Genomic DNA, 14,360 nt, shown 5'->3' on the forward strand with positions numbered 1-14,360 from the left:
AGCGCAGGAAACAACGACATCACCCCATCGCAAGACCTCTGCAACTCCCTCGCTTCATACTTCCACAACAAGATCGCAGACATACACAACAGCTTCAACAACCATCCAACGCACACCATGACCGAACAATCACCCCCCACCACCACCCTCCAAGCCTGGACCCCGATCAGCACCGAAGACACCATCCGCACGATGAACTCCATCCACTCCGGATCACCGACCGACCCCTGCCCTCACCACGTCTTCAACAAGGCCGACGCTGTCATCGCACCCCACCTGCGAGACATCATCAACACATCCTTCGACACCGCCACCTTCCCTGAGAGCTGGAAACACGCCGAACTCAGCGCTCTACTCAAGAAACCAACAGCGGACCCCACCGAACTCAAGAACTACCGCCCCATCTCGCTCCTCCCGTTTCCAGCCAAAGTCATCGAGAAGACCGTCAACAAGCAGATGGCCGCCTTCCTCGAGACGAACGGATCCCTCGACCCCTCACAGTCCGGCTTCCGAGCCAATCACAGCACCGAGACCGCCCTCATCGCCGCCACCGATGACATCCGAGCCCTGATGGACAATGGAGAAACAGCAGCCCTCATCCTCCTAGACCTCTCCGCGGCCTTCGACACGGTCTGCCACCGCACCCTAGTACAGCGCCTCAGCAACATCGGAATCCAGGACAAGGCGCTGGAATTGATCATCTCCTTCCTCGACGGAAGAACACAGAGAGTCCGCCTACCACCGTACAAGTCAGAGGCCTCCGAAGTCATCTGCGGCGTCCCTCAAGGATCATCTCTGAGCCCCACTCTCTTCAACGTCTACATGAGCCCCCTTGCGGCCATCGTACGCAAACACAACCTCAGCATTATCTCCTACGCCGACGACACCCAGCTGATCCTCTCCCTGACCAACGACCCCGCCTCCGCCAGAGCCAACCTGCACGAAGGGATGAGAGAGGTAGCCGAGTGGATGACGACCAGCCGCCTGAAACTGAACTCGGACAAGACGGAGGTCCTCATCCTGGGCTCTTCCCCCTCCACCTGGGACGACTCCTGGTGGCCTCCCGCCCTGGGCACCGCACCCAAACCGACAGACCATGCACGCAACCTGGGCTTCATCCTGGACTCCTCCCTCTCCATGACCAGACAAGTCAACAACGTCTCCTCGGCGTGCTTCAACAGCCTACGCATGCTACGGAAGATTTTCCGGTGGATCCCCACCGAGACCAGGAAGACCGTCACCCAGGCCCTCGTCACCAGCCGACTGGACTACGGCAACGCCCTCTACGCCGGTACCACCGCCAAGCTCCAGAAGAGACTCCAGCGGATCCAGAACGCCTCAGCCAGACTCATCCTCGACATCCCACGAACCAGCCACATCACCGGACATCTAAGAGACCTTCACTGGCTCCCCGTCAACAAAAGAATCACCTTCCACCTCCTCACCCACGCACACAAAGCCCTACACGACCAAGGCCCGAGCTACCTCAACAGCCGGATCAACTTCTACGCACCCAAACGCCACATCCGATCAGCCAACCACGCCCTCGCCGCCGTCCCCCGCATCCGAATAGCGACTACAGGAGGAAGGTCCTTCTCCTACCTGGCCGCCAAGACCTGGAACTCCCTCCCTCCCGACCTGCGCCTGACCCAAGACCACCTCTCCTTCAGGAAGAAGCTGAAGACCTGGCTGTTCGAGCAGTAGCGGCACCCCCCCCCCCCCAGCGCCTTGAGACCCTACGGGTATGTAGCGCGCTTTACAAGTGTCACTGATTGATTGATTGATTCATGCGGAGAGGAAATTAGAAAAAATCACGAGCACAATAACGGCTTTAGAATTTTGCAGAAAAGTAAAATTAAAAAAATATTTCCCTGAGAAAAATCAAAGCAACAAAAAAACACATGTCTCAAAAACTAATGAAACCACATCAACTGTCGCACAAAAAGATTTAACGGCAATGATAACTCTAGCGTCAATCAAAGAAATCCCCTCCACTAGCCAAAAGGACAACATGATCACTCCTGAAATGGAAATCAATTTTTGTAAAAACATTGGATTATCCACGAATCTAGGAGGTAATAGCGGATTGAAAAGAAGTTCAAAATTCTGTCTGCAACTCCCGTCAGGCAACAAAGTGGATCTATTCCAAGAACTTATGGTCGAGGAAATAACAAAAATTGCAGATAAATCTACAAAAAATGGACAAATGAGGAAACAAAATCTGTCTCCAGAAGAACACAAAGCCATGATGGAATTAAAAAATGATACGTCAATAATCATTAAATCTTCAGATAAAGGGGGCAACCTCGTCATACAAAATGTTTCAAATTACATTGAGGAAGCAAATAGACAACTGGAAATCCAGGAACACTATGAGAAGCTGACCACAAATCCTATGGAAGAATGGACAAGTGAGTAAATGTAAATGTAAATGTAAATGTGTTTCGATTTATATAGCGCAACACTTTAACCCAGGGGTCTCAAGGCGCTTGCTTAGGGAACCCGTCCTGGTATTCGACTGTGAGATACCCTGGCCGGGTATCCACAAGGTGAAAGCCAGGCATCCCGCCGCGAGGGGCCGTGGTGGAGATTAAGAAAGCTATTGCCCAGAGTCGCAGAGTGTGACCCTGTGAGTCGAGTAGGCACCGGAGCGAGAATTGTTGACTCCGTGGAATTTTGAGCCCGAGACCCGCCGAGGCGGGGATTCGAACCCTGGTCCACGGCCGATCTCAGCTTCCGGGTCTGCCGCCTCTAACTACTGAGCCACGCTTCTCCACTCAATTCCACTCAACTCAACCATTCAATGTTACTAAACTGGAAAGACAGAGGTCTATTAGATTTTGACGAGTATAGCTACCTAAAAACAGACAACCCAATCATGGCAACTATATATTTTCTACCGAAAATTCATAATTCACTGGATTGTCCACCAGGGAGACCAATTGTGAGCTCGATAGGATCCCTCTTGGAATCTACATCAAGATTTATAGACACCTTTCTTATGAATTATGTGACGAGCCTACCTTCTTTTTTGAGAGACACAATGGACTTTTTACAAAAAATCACAACATGTGAATGGAAACCATCTTACCAAATGGCGACAATTGATGTTGCATCACTCTATACCTCAATTCGCCACGAGGATGGCATTGAGGTAGTGAAAGAAGTACTCAAAGCACGTTCTGTGAATTTTCTGGAACATACAATCATGTTACTGGACATGCTCCGATACTGTTTGACTCATAATGTTTTCCTGTTTTTGGGGGGGACATATCTCCAGAAACAGGGGACCGCTATGGGGACATCATTTGCACCCACATATGCAAACCTTCTAATGAGTGCATGGGAGATCGACGTGATACAAAAAGATCAAGAGAATCTAGAGGGGCCAAAAATCAGGCTTTGGTGTCGTTTCATAGACGACTTGTTTGTCATATGGGACGGAAATAAAAATTCATTGGAAAATTTTATTGGATCTCTAAACAATAATAAATACAACCTAAAATTCACGTCAACAATCAGCTCTCATTCTCTGATCTTCCTGGATGTGGAAATATTTGTGAAAAATAACAGACTTTGCTCGAAAATCCATAGGAAGCCGACTGCATGTGATAGCATCTTACATGCGATAGCGGACATCCCATCAGATTGAAATGGAGTATCCCTTATGGACAAATGCTGAGAGCAAAAAGGAACTGTTCCGAACAGGAAGACCTAACAGAGGAAATAGAGAAAGTGAGTGCCAGATTCCTTGAAAGGGGATACCCAATGGAAGTGATATCTATTGCACAAAGTAGGATGCACCTGAAAAAGAGAGATGAGTTATTAACTTCGAAAACCAAGAGACCAAAAATTAATCAGGAACATGAGACAAGTCAAGGGAGTGAGACAACTAGACTTATAGTGGACTTCAATAACCAAAGCACAAATATGAAGAAAGCCTTTCAAAAACACTGGCAAGTCCTACTCCTAGATAACACCTTGAGAGAAACCTTGACTAAAAAGCCAAGTATCACATACCGAAAAACCTCCTCCCTTAGGGACATACTAACGCAGAGCCACTTGGTATTACGGGAAGAGAAGAGACAGACATGGCTAACAACACCAGGCTTCTGGAAATGCCACAAATGTAAAGCCTGTGAGCATGGGATCAACATCAAGAACTATAAACTACAAAATGGCAAAATGGAAACCATACAAGACCACATCACTTGTGACTCAAAATGTGTGGTCTACAGGCTACAATGCCCTTGTGGAAAGTACTACATCGGGAGCACAGTGAACAAATTAAAACTGAGAATACTTCAACATCTAAGGGCCATAAAAAACAAGGACCCGTGCTACCCGATGGCCACACATTTTGCTCAATATCATCAGAGTGACCCCGCCCTTTTAAAATACTCAGGGATCAAGATGAGCAAAATCCCGGAAAGGGGCGGAGATCAGTTGGTACAATTAAGACGTCTGGAATCCAGAATGATATTGAGCATGGGAACAGAGGTACCATTTGGCCATAACTTGGATGCCGAATTACATGTACATCTGTAAAATGATATAGACAATATCTATGACAGCATAAGAGTGGAATCCTTCACTATAGAACTGTGTGATATCTTTTACATTATGTATATAATGAAATGTAAGATGTTGGATTGAGTACATACCCAAAACCACAATGAAGTCATTAAATTATAGAAATTCAATCAGATTATAAGAAATAGAAACTCAAATGGATTACAAGAAACGATTGGTGAAGATGAGATTTAAAAACTAAGGCACATCATAAGGGGACTATTAAAAGAGAACATGTTTAGATAAAGTACTTTACAGATACTGCATTCTCATGCATTGTAAACGGAAAAAGAATGTGTGTCAAGGGTTGAGAATGATCTAGAAATGTATATAGTTGTAAATAGCAGGTTAAATACCAATCATAATTTGATATGTTATACATTTACTTAGAATTAACCCTTCCCTTGTTCCATATTGTACAATGCTGCTTATACCTCCCCCCTTTGGATTTAGTTGAAAAATGTAGAAACTTAACGTCTACAATAATTGCTTTTGAAACCAGTCCCCCCATTCTCCTTATACAGTTTAATGGGAGTACTTTACTGAAATAAGCAAAAATTGTCATTAGTTTACTGTATATAGGAAATTATTTGATCTGATTGTAAATTCTTCATTTTTGGTAAAGGATTATTATCGTACTTCACGTAAATTGTAAATACTCACGTAAAATGACTACGAGTATGTACTAAGACGGCTGTAATGCCAGAAACCGGTCCCCGGGAGCTTGTTTCCTTCCCAGTGTAAGAATTGGCTTTTGTAGTTTGGTTTGCCCTGTTCCCATAATGCACTGGGACAGGAACAGACTAATTTGCATACAGCCAGGTTCTGAAACTGGGATGGTGCAGTGAGCTAAAAAACGGTGTTGGATCTAGCCCTGATCTCTTGACTGGGTGAGAGTTTTCTGCTTAATTCAGAGACTCTGTCCCTCACCACCCCTTGTTGTAAATATTTTTGTCCACCCTAAGCGTGGAAGGGTATACTCAGATGTGAGTCCCTTGCTCATTGCACCATCAGGATTCAAGCAAACCGGGCCGAAGACGGCTGTAATGCCAGAAACCGGTCCCCGGGAGCTTGTTTCCTTCCCAGTGTAAGAATTGGCTTTTGTAGTTTGGTTTGCCCTGTTCCCATCATGCACTGGGACAGGAACAGACTAATTTGCATACAGCCAGGTTCTGAAACTGGGATGGTGCAGTGAGCTAAAAAACGGTGTTGGATCTAGCCCTGATCTCTTGACTGGGTGAGAGTTTTCTGCTTAATTCAGAGACTCTGTCCCTCACCACCCCTTGTTGTAAATATATATATACGAGTATGTACTAGCCATAGAGCAAACTATGCAGGGCTGGAGGTCTAGATGGCCATGGAAATGGTAGAGGGGATTTATACACATCACCATATTTAAGTAAGGTCTAGACCGAGGGACTCTATGGTCCAGTTGAAGGCAGGAGCCGAAACGCTTAGACCGTCCATCTGATGCACTTTTCTTTGCACATGGTGTGTAAATAAAATCGTGAAGAAAATCAACTGTTGCTGTGCCGTGTCTTTATCTACGGACTCGTAGGAGAAGAAGCTGTGGTGATATATATATATATATATATATATATATATATATATATATATATATATATATTTATACTTTAAAAGAAGCATGTACTCAACCTTGAGTACCATGCAAACAAGCATACCAAGGTGTTTTAGTGAAAATCCTTTAATCACGGCAAGTCTCTCAGCATAATGCGTTTTGACTCTAACGAATAAGAGTGACCATTAGTTTTATCTTATTTAAACAGTTGTGAACATGCACATGTGCTTGTTTTGCTTCCGAAGATAGGCTATTTGTAAAGTTCTCAACACAGTATGAAAGGTGCAAATAGGATGATCTTTTGCACCTTCAGATCTTGGTTACTTTTAGCAGATAGTGTTTTTTTTTACAACTGTTGAATAGAATGCACACTGTTCTTAGAATACCCTGTGGTGTATTTCTCAGAGAATTTCACTGTGTGCAAACACTGGGGTACAGAATGAACTGTCCTCATAAAGTAAACACTGTTTACAGTACTTAGTTCTCTACTGATCTCAACTGATCTTAACTTAATTTCTTATTGTAGGTTTGGTGAGAATCAGGATTTTGATGCAGATAAAAGCTGTCTGTAGTAGGGCATTCATTTTGAAATTGATGTTTGCTATTTTGTCTTTCTCTGAACAGTTGTATACAGATTGAAGATCATACTCAGAGAGAATTTACCATATTATATGTGTTTGATTGGTAAGCTGAACTATGCTACCAGTAAAGTATATGCTATATGGTCAATGTTGCACATAATGCTTGTTATCAACACCTAAGGCAGTTGTTTCTGTGTTGGTCGTTATGATGCCTGAACTTTTCCTGAACTATTTTTTATTTATTGTTAGACCTCTAATGTATACAACAATATGCGGGAAAACAAAGCTTGGATGATGTCATCCGTGATGTTATCATGGATGCCATCAATGATTTCATTTGAGAGGCCATCAGTAATGTCATGAACGATGTCATAGAACATGTTATGAGTGATGTCATACGTGAGGTCATAAGCAGTGCATGGTGGGGGCACAAGTTACAGTTAGCTCTGCTAACTATAACTGGTGAGTTTCAGTTTTTTTAAAGTCATCACTGACAAATTCACCTAACAATAACATTGCATTTGTTTTTTCCAGTACATTTCCAAGGTTTATTAAAAAAGAAAATACAGGTAATTTTATCACACCTAACTATAACGTTACTTTTGTTTTTTCGGTGCATTTCTAGGGTTTTCCAAATATATCGTAATACCTAATTACCATACGTAAATGCAACACCTGCCAGGCCCTGCAGCCAACCCTATGCCTTTGGCCATGAGCAGCGGGGTGTTGGCCATAGGGCCTAGCCATTTATTTGTTGTAAATAAACGGCACAGTGGCCTTGCAGCTTCCCTCACTGAGTTGTTATCAGCCCCGGTGACCCCATCCCCTGGGCCACTCATTTAATAAAGGGGAGTGGGTACACATGGCCCCCTCCATAGGCTAATTTGTGCATGGCAGTGGCGCAAGTTATAGTTAGCTCCGCTAATCATGGCTGGTGAATTTTTTTTTTTTTTTAAGTTCAAAGTGCTAATGCTGTTACTGTCCTATTTACTTAACTATAACATTAGTTTATCTTTTGTTTTTTTCAGTGACTTTCTAAGTTTAAAAAAAAAATCTTTCTATCACACCTAACTATGAGGTTACTTTAAACTTTGTTTTTTTCAGCAAATGTAAAGGTTTTAAAAAATGAAAGTAAGATTTTATTACCATATTTAAATAATGAAAGGTGGGTGTCTTCATGCCCAAGGATGTCACCCACCATATACTTGTTGGAGGCCACAGGGGGAGCCCCAGGGCCCCCACAGCCCCAGCTCCCACCCCAGTTGGCTCCCCGCATGCAGCAGGAGCCGGCACTGCTCTCACCTGGAGGGAGCAGCTACTAATGCCTCTCCCTCCTGGTGGGAGCAATAGTTTGGTCTGTTTCCCTACCCACAGGACAGTATTTTTAACGTTCCTGACAGCTAGAAACAGACTTTGTGTTTGCTGCTGCTTGGTGGAAGTTTAAAAAATGCTCCTGCCAAGCAGTAGCAAACACAGGTTTCCTTTCCTACACCGGTGCAGGCAAGGAAACCACTATGTCCCGGAGCAAAGTGTCCCAGAACATTGCCAATGAGCTGGCCCCAGGGGATGGGGCCCCTAGGTCCATTAATGGCACAGGGAGTGTGGCCACACAGCCCTCTCTCCTTTATTATTGAAATTAGCCCTGGAGTATAGGCTCCTCTGGACTACTGGAGGCTCGGGGAGGAGGGCCACACAGGCATGTTTTAGCCCTGGGAATGCTATGTGACTTGTTCCATCATGAATTTCAACTTGACTGATAACAGTTCTGGTATCCTTGGCCACTGTATCTTGTTCTGATTACAGTGATCATGTTGAAAGATAAATGGTGCCCGCGTGTTATTGCTCTTCTTTAGTTCCTGCCTTCGGTTTGATAATCTTCACTTATCCACACAGCTAAAATGATTAACTTTCTGTTAGAATCTGTTAATGTAATGATTGTTGGTTTAAATGTATGTAACTGATCAAAATGTTCACGTGTATCCTAACCCACAATGTTGATTTGCATGCTGTTTGTATGAAGTAGGTACTGTATATTTAAAGTGCTTAGAGATCCCTTCGGGCTGGTTTGTGCTATATAAAATAAATACATGAATAAATAAATTATGATACCTTAAAGTGAATGAGCCCAATATGGGGCTGAGGTGTTTAATATCATAGAAGTGGCACCTGGGCCTGAGATCATTTACCTTCCATCATCGCAAAGAACTCCACCAAGCTCTGAGCCTCCTCCTGGATCCGCACTTCTATAATTTTCTTGCCAACCCCGAGATTCCTCAGAGACATCATACCAAAGCGTCTCTGCTGCTTCCAGGTGGGTCCAGAGGAAAAGATAACTCCTAATGAAACAATTGTGTATTAGGTTTTAGTTAGGTATATCGTCAACATAAATATGTATTTAATTTTTAGTCTGGCTAAAAAATGCTTTGGTCCTCTCTGCTAACGTAATTCATGTACAAGTAGAGGTATTCTGTGCAAAATGCTGCAAGAGAGACATTTATTTTTGAACTGCAAATTTCAGTCTCTCTCTCTCTCTCTGCAACTCATTCAGCTCTTGTTGCTTTCTTTACTGACTGCAAAACATAACATTTGAAGATAGAGCCGGTGACACACTGGGGACTCTACAATTGTCTTCCTTCCTTGCACATAAAGTAGCACTGTATCTGCGGCAAAGGACACACAGTGGGTCACCTTGCTTTTGTTTGATGTATGGAATGCTAGCTCTTAGATTCCGATTGTTGCACATGCATGCCGGCACCACTGTGCGGGCCCATTCTCTTTTGAATGCTAGCTCAGTGCTAGGATACCCTCTCGGGTGATAGTGCGCTCAATAAATCTGCATAACATAACAGTGAAATAGATAAGGTAACACCACTGCAGCCACTGTCAGTTGCACACACTTCAGGGCCTAGACAGAGAGAGCACAGAACTGTATCTCATTGCAGAGTTAAGGCTGCTGAGAAGGCCTCGTGACAGCCAGGCCACTATACACACTCTGCCCCTGTGGCAGCAACACTGTATTGTCTAACTAATGCACAGCGTTCACTGGCTGCTCACCCTGAAAGTCCTAGTTCTTCATCGTCTGTGCTAATATTGCTTGATAGTCTGTTCATTCGTCCATCCAGCCATTCATCCATCCAACCACTTACACAATGGATACACAATTCAGAAGGCTTACTCCATGAGTAGGAATAGGTCAAGAGTAAGACCCAACAACCCAACAAGGAACTCTGTTTATATCTGCTCAGTGAATCTTTGCAGCAGTCATGAATATCCACACACGGCTTGTATTTCATCCATTTAAAATCCAATCAATAACACCTCTTGCTCTCTGACCCCTGCCTGCTTTTTAATACTCTGAAAAGCTGGATGAATGAATTATTGACTTACACCTTTGATCTAATAAAAGACTGTGCAGATCACACATTCAAATACTTGATCCTCTTGTTCTTGCACCTCTTGTTCTTCAAGGTTGGTAAATTGAGTGCCATTAAACTGAATCTAAAAACTTCTAATATTTACAGAGCTTAGAAATGACTGAAGTGCGGTATGAAGCACTATATAAAAACAAGTTATTTGCTACTTAATTATGATGTTGTGAAGCAAGAGCAACCTACCCTTGCCCCTGGACATCTCCTGAAAAGTTGGGATTGTGGGGTGATCAAGAAGCTCTTCAGAGTGTGAGATTAGACCATCTCTTAAAGCCTGGCATCCATTAAGCACAACCACTGGCTTATGCCCCAGCCACACAGTGAACACGTTCCCATAGGTCTTGGCAAGCTGGGGGTAGAAAGTAATCATGGAGCGATTTAATGGAACAGCAAACAAGAGGAAATTAAGTACTTACCATAACAAATAAATATCTGATCTCTTGGGGGAAGGTAACTAATATGCATTTCAGACCCTGGGCATCCTGGGCAAGGCATGTTACCCACGTACAACGTAAGTTACTTTATGTAGGGTAGAAAGACTGGCCTACCATACAAAGAAGATAGTGACTCACACAAACCTTACCCCATTCCTAGGCATTATTTACCTTCTGAGAAATTAAGGTACTGTTATCCGCTATTTGAAATTGTCTTAACTAAGTGGAATAAATGATTAAGTGTAAAACTACAGTTTTTTTTTAAATGTGCACAGCCTACAGTTCATGCATAGAAGGGGGCATGATAGGATCCAAATGACTGTCCTAAACTGAACTCACTTCTCTTTTTTACTTTGCACATTGCAAATCTCCCTTTAAACACTGCGGATTAACATCTATGTCCTCCATCTCTCATGGATGGAGTTATCTTCATCATTAATAATGGGGTGTACATCTATCAACAATAATTTTATTTGAGAAATCTCTTTTGGTGTCCAATTACCAAAGAGTTTTCTGTGAGTACCTGTGTCTTACTCCAGGCCTAGGCATTTTTATCCTTGTATTTTCGGGAGTAAAACATGCATACCAATGAAAGAAGCTGTGTAAATCACAAATTCTCCAGCTTGCATTAATCTTTGGTCTTAATGGGAGCTACCCACACACATGAATTTCCTCCACACGTCCAGACCCTTTTGTGAATCCTCTCATACACCTGATTTTGCTCTGGAAATAGCACACAGGAGTTTATTGAAGTGATGGTCCTCTCACATTAAGTTCACTAGACTAACTAAAAGAATGACAGTGCCACATCCATACACTGTCACTTACTGTCCTGGGTAAAACTTTGTCTTAAGTTTCAATTGCTACATAAATGCACAATAGGCAATTTCCAGGGACTTGGTATAAACAAAATGTTTTGTGGGAACTATAAAGATAGACATGTGCTGCAGCTACATGCTCTGCACTAGCAACGTTTGCACCTTGTCTTTGGATATGAAAGAATTTTTCATGTATGATGTTATTGGAGATGGTCACTCTCTCTACCCTACATTATACAAATCACCTGCAGGAAAAAGAACAGTTTTTTCCTCCCCAATATTATCATTATCTTTCTGTTATTATGTTTGTTTGTGTGGCGGGGCAATGTGGGCTTTACAGGATCAATGTGGACACCACCATGGTCATTTCATAGGCAACATAGAGACAGACATAGCAATGTGTGCTTAACTGTGGCAATGTGGAAGCTGGTTTGAAAATGCTTGCTCTCTGGGGCATACTTGAACACTAATGTATTGCACATTTTGAGTAGCTTGAGGGTAAATCTCCTGCCTGAGCATGGAAAACCTGTAATCTCTACCACCAACTCTAACACTAAAAGCAGCTCTTTCTGGGAATAGCATCTCTCCTGTCTGAGAAGTATCACTGCACTTTGAGCATCTCCGGCCCATTTGAGCCCATCATTTACAAGTTGACTGACACTGAATATCACCCTCCAGAGCCCAGAAATATGTCAGAAGCTCAGTGTACTATCTGAGCAACCGATACATCATGGATCTCTGAAGGAAATCCATTGGCTGATCCTTCACACCACAGTGCAACACTGAATGAGGCATCATCTTACTCTGCTAATGAACTGACTCACTTTTGATATACAAGGGGAAGCAAAGCTCAGCGCCAGAAAAGCACTAGCTAACAACCAAGACCCTCGCTTTTCTTGAACAGAGCTTGTGTAAATCTATCCTTGAGAGTTTGACTGAGATAAATTTGAAGTAAAAGCAAGTTTAGTTCAGTTTAGTAAAAGTTTATACTTGGTGCATTAAAAATTGCACCAAAGAAACCTTTTCTGAACCTTTGCACCTGTGCACATACCAGGACCAACTATCAACTTACTAACATGCCCAAGATAGACGTATGGTGGAAACATCTAACTTCCTTTGACTGTGCTCCCCACATCATCGACCCTGCAAAATCCTTGGTAGTCACCATTGACAAACACCTGAACATGCATGCACAAATATCTAATGCCACCAAGGGAGACAATCACCAGATGAGTATACTAAGGAAAATTAAACCCTTTCTACCACAGACTAACTTAAAAATGGCAGTACAAGCCCTAATGTTACCAAGATTGGACTATGGAAGCACCACCCTATGTGGTCTCCCCAAATACAAGCTGGCCACACTGAGGGCATTGCTTAATGCTGCGGCTAGACTGGCTTCAGGAACTAAAAGAAACAACCAAATTTCCCCGACCTTGAAAGCTCTGAACTGGCTACCCTATGAGGCAAGAATACACCTAAAGATCGCCTGCATGACCCACAAAGCACTGCATAGCAATACCCCTAGTTACTTATCACGAAAGCTATAGTGTACTGGAGGATGCATGCAATTGCGAAGTGCGACTCACTACTACTGAAACCACAATCCTTCCATTAAAAGAGAACTGGTTGCAGAGCTTCTCAGGGATCGCACTAAAGATTTGGAACTCCCTACTGCCAGTGATATGTGGAATCCCCTCATTTACCTCCTTCAAAAAAGAAGTAAAAATGCTTCTAATGGAAAGGGGCGACCATTCGGTCCCCCCGAACGTATGGCCGAGTACCACGAGCCCCCCGGGAAGCCATTTTGGGGGCGGGAGGCGAGCCTCGGCTGGTATGCCCGAAGCGGCGTAGCCGGGGCGCGCTGTTTCCCGCCCTCGAGTAGGCTGGCCTAGACACTGACGCGGCTGGCCACGCCCAAAGGGCAGGCAGGGGCGGGTTTACGCCCGCCCTGAAGACGGATAAAAGGAGCAACAAGCCAAGAACGCATCCTCTTGTTCCTGTGCTCTGAAGCTGCACCCCCTCGCTGCACGTGAGCTCGAGACGGAACGAAGAGCCAATTTTGAACGTGGTAATCTTTCTTCTTTGTCTTACAGATATTCGGTCGGAGAATGCCTAAGAAAGTCGGAAAGCGAATGACTACCGACCAGATGCTGCGAGTTCTTATGAAGGAGGTGACCGACCTGAAAAAGCGAATGGCGGAGAAAGATGGGGAAGAGGGACCGAAACGGCCGTTGGTCGGAGCAGCTCCAGGAGGAAAAAGCAAGAGGCCCAGAAGGGCAGCAGCTGGAGGGGACATCCCGGTTCCCTGTACCCCACTCGAAGAGCCAACTCCGGTGCCGGCAGAGGGGAATCCGATTCCCGTGGTGGTCACCCCCGTGTCCGGGGAGGATATGCCGCCCGAGCTGGCAGCACAATTAGCAGCGTGGTTGGGTAAAGATTCGGGCGCCACGGCTGACGACGCACGGGTGTTGGTGAGGCAACTGCGTGAAACGAGGGAGGCGGCGAAGGCAGCATCGCCAGTTATCACGCCGGCTGCGGCAGTAGGAAAATCACCTGGGACAGGCTCAGCCGCAGATACGGCTTCCGGTTCAGGTAAGCGGCCATTGCCGATTGCGAGGGATGAGTCTGCCCCGTCAAGGCGGGAAAAGTTGGGTCAACATGTCCCTCTAGCGATTAAGGAAAAGATATGGGCAGATGAATATGTAAATATCTTCTCGTTACTTACCGATCATTATGAGATGGAATATGTGAAGAGCCAAAAGGAGCTCATGCATCCGAGTGTTTGGCGCGCAAAGATGGCCGCCTTCAAGGTAAATGAGAACATTGGCAATTGGGGCAAGGCGTGGGGGATTTTTACATCCATCCTGGGCGAACGTAAGCCCGAGTTATTGTCTGAATTGCCGATTTATCAGTCACGCATCATGGGGTATTCCGTGTCACATGGG

The 14,360-nt window shown here is 44.4% G+C and overlaps 1 protein-coding gene across 2 annotated transcripts in view; it reads right to left on the bottom strand.

The window, feature by feature from the left end:
• The window catches only part of LOC147684130 (cytochrome P450 2J4-like), a 148,886-nt gene that overhangs the window by 85,447 nt on the left and 49,079 nt on the right, over positions 1–14,360 (bottom strand). For both annotated transcript variants that reach the window (XM_086944520.1, XM_086944519.1), the window contains 2 exons: positions 10,347–10,509; positions 8,919–9,068 (listed from right to left, as the gene is read on the bottom strand). In XM_086944520.1, the coding sequence (XP_086800646.1) occupies positions 8,919–9,068; positions 10,347–10,509 (313 nt within the window). The remainder of the gene's footprint in view (positions 1–8,918; positions 9,069–10,346; positions 10,510–14,360) is intronic.

This window comes from Lissotriton vulgaris, chromosome 11 (genome assembly GCF_964263255.1).
Source record: "Lissotriton vulgaris chromosome 11, aLisVul1.2, whole genome shotgun sequence".
NCBI lineage: Eukaryota > Metazoa > Chordata > Amphibia > Caudata > Salamandridae > Lissotriton > Lissotriton vulgaris.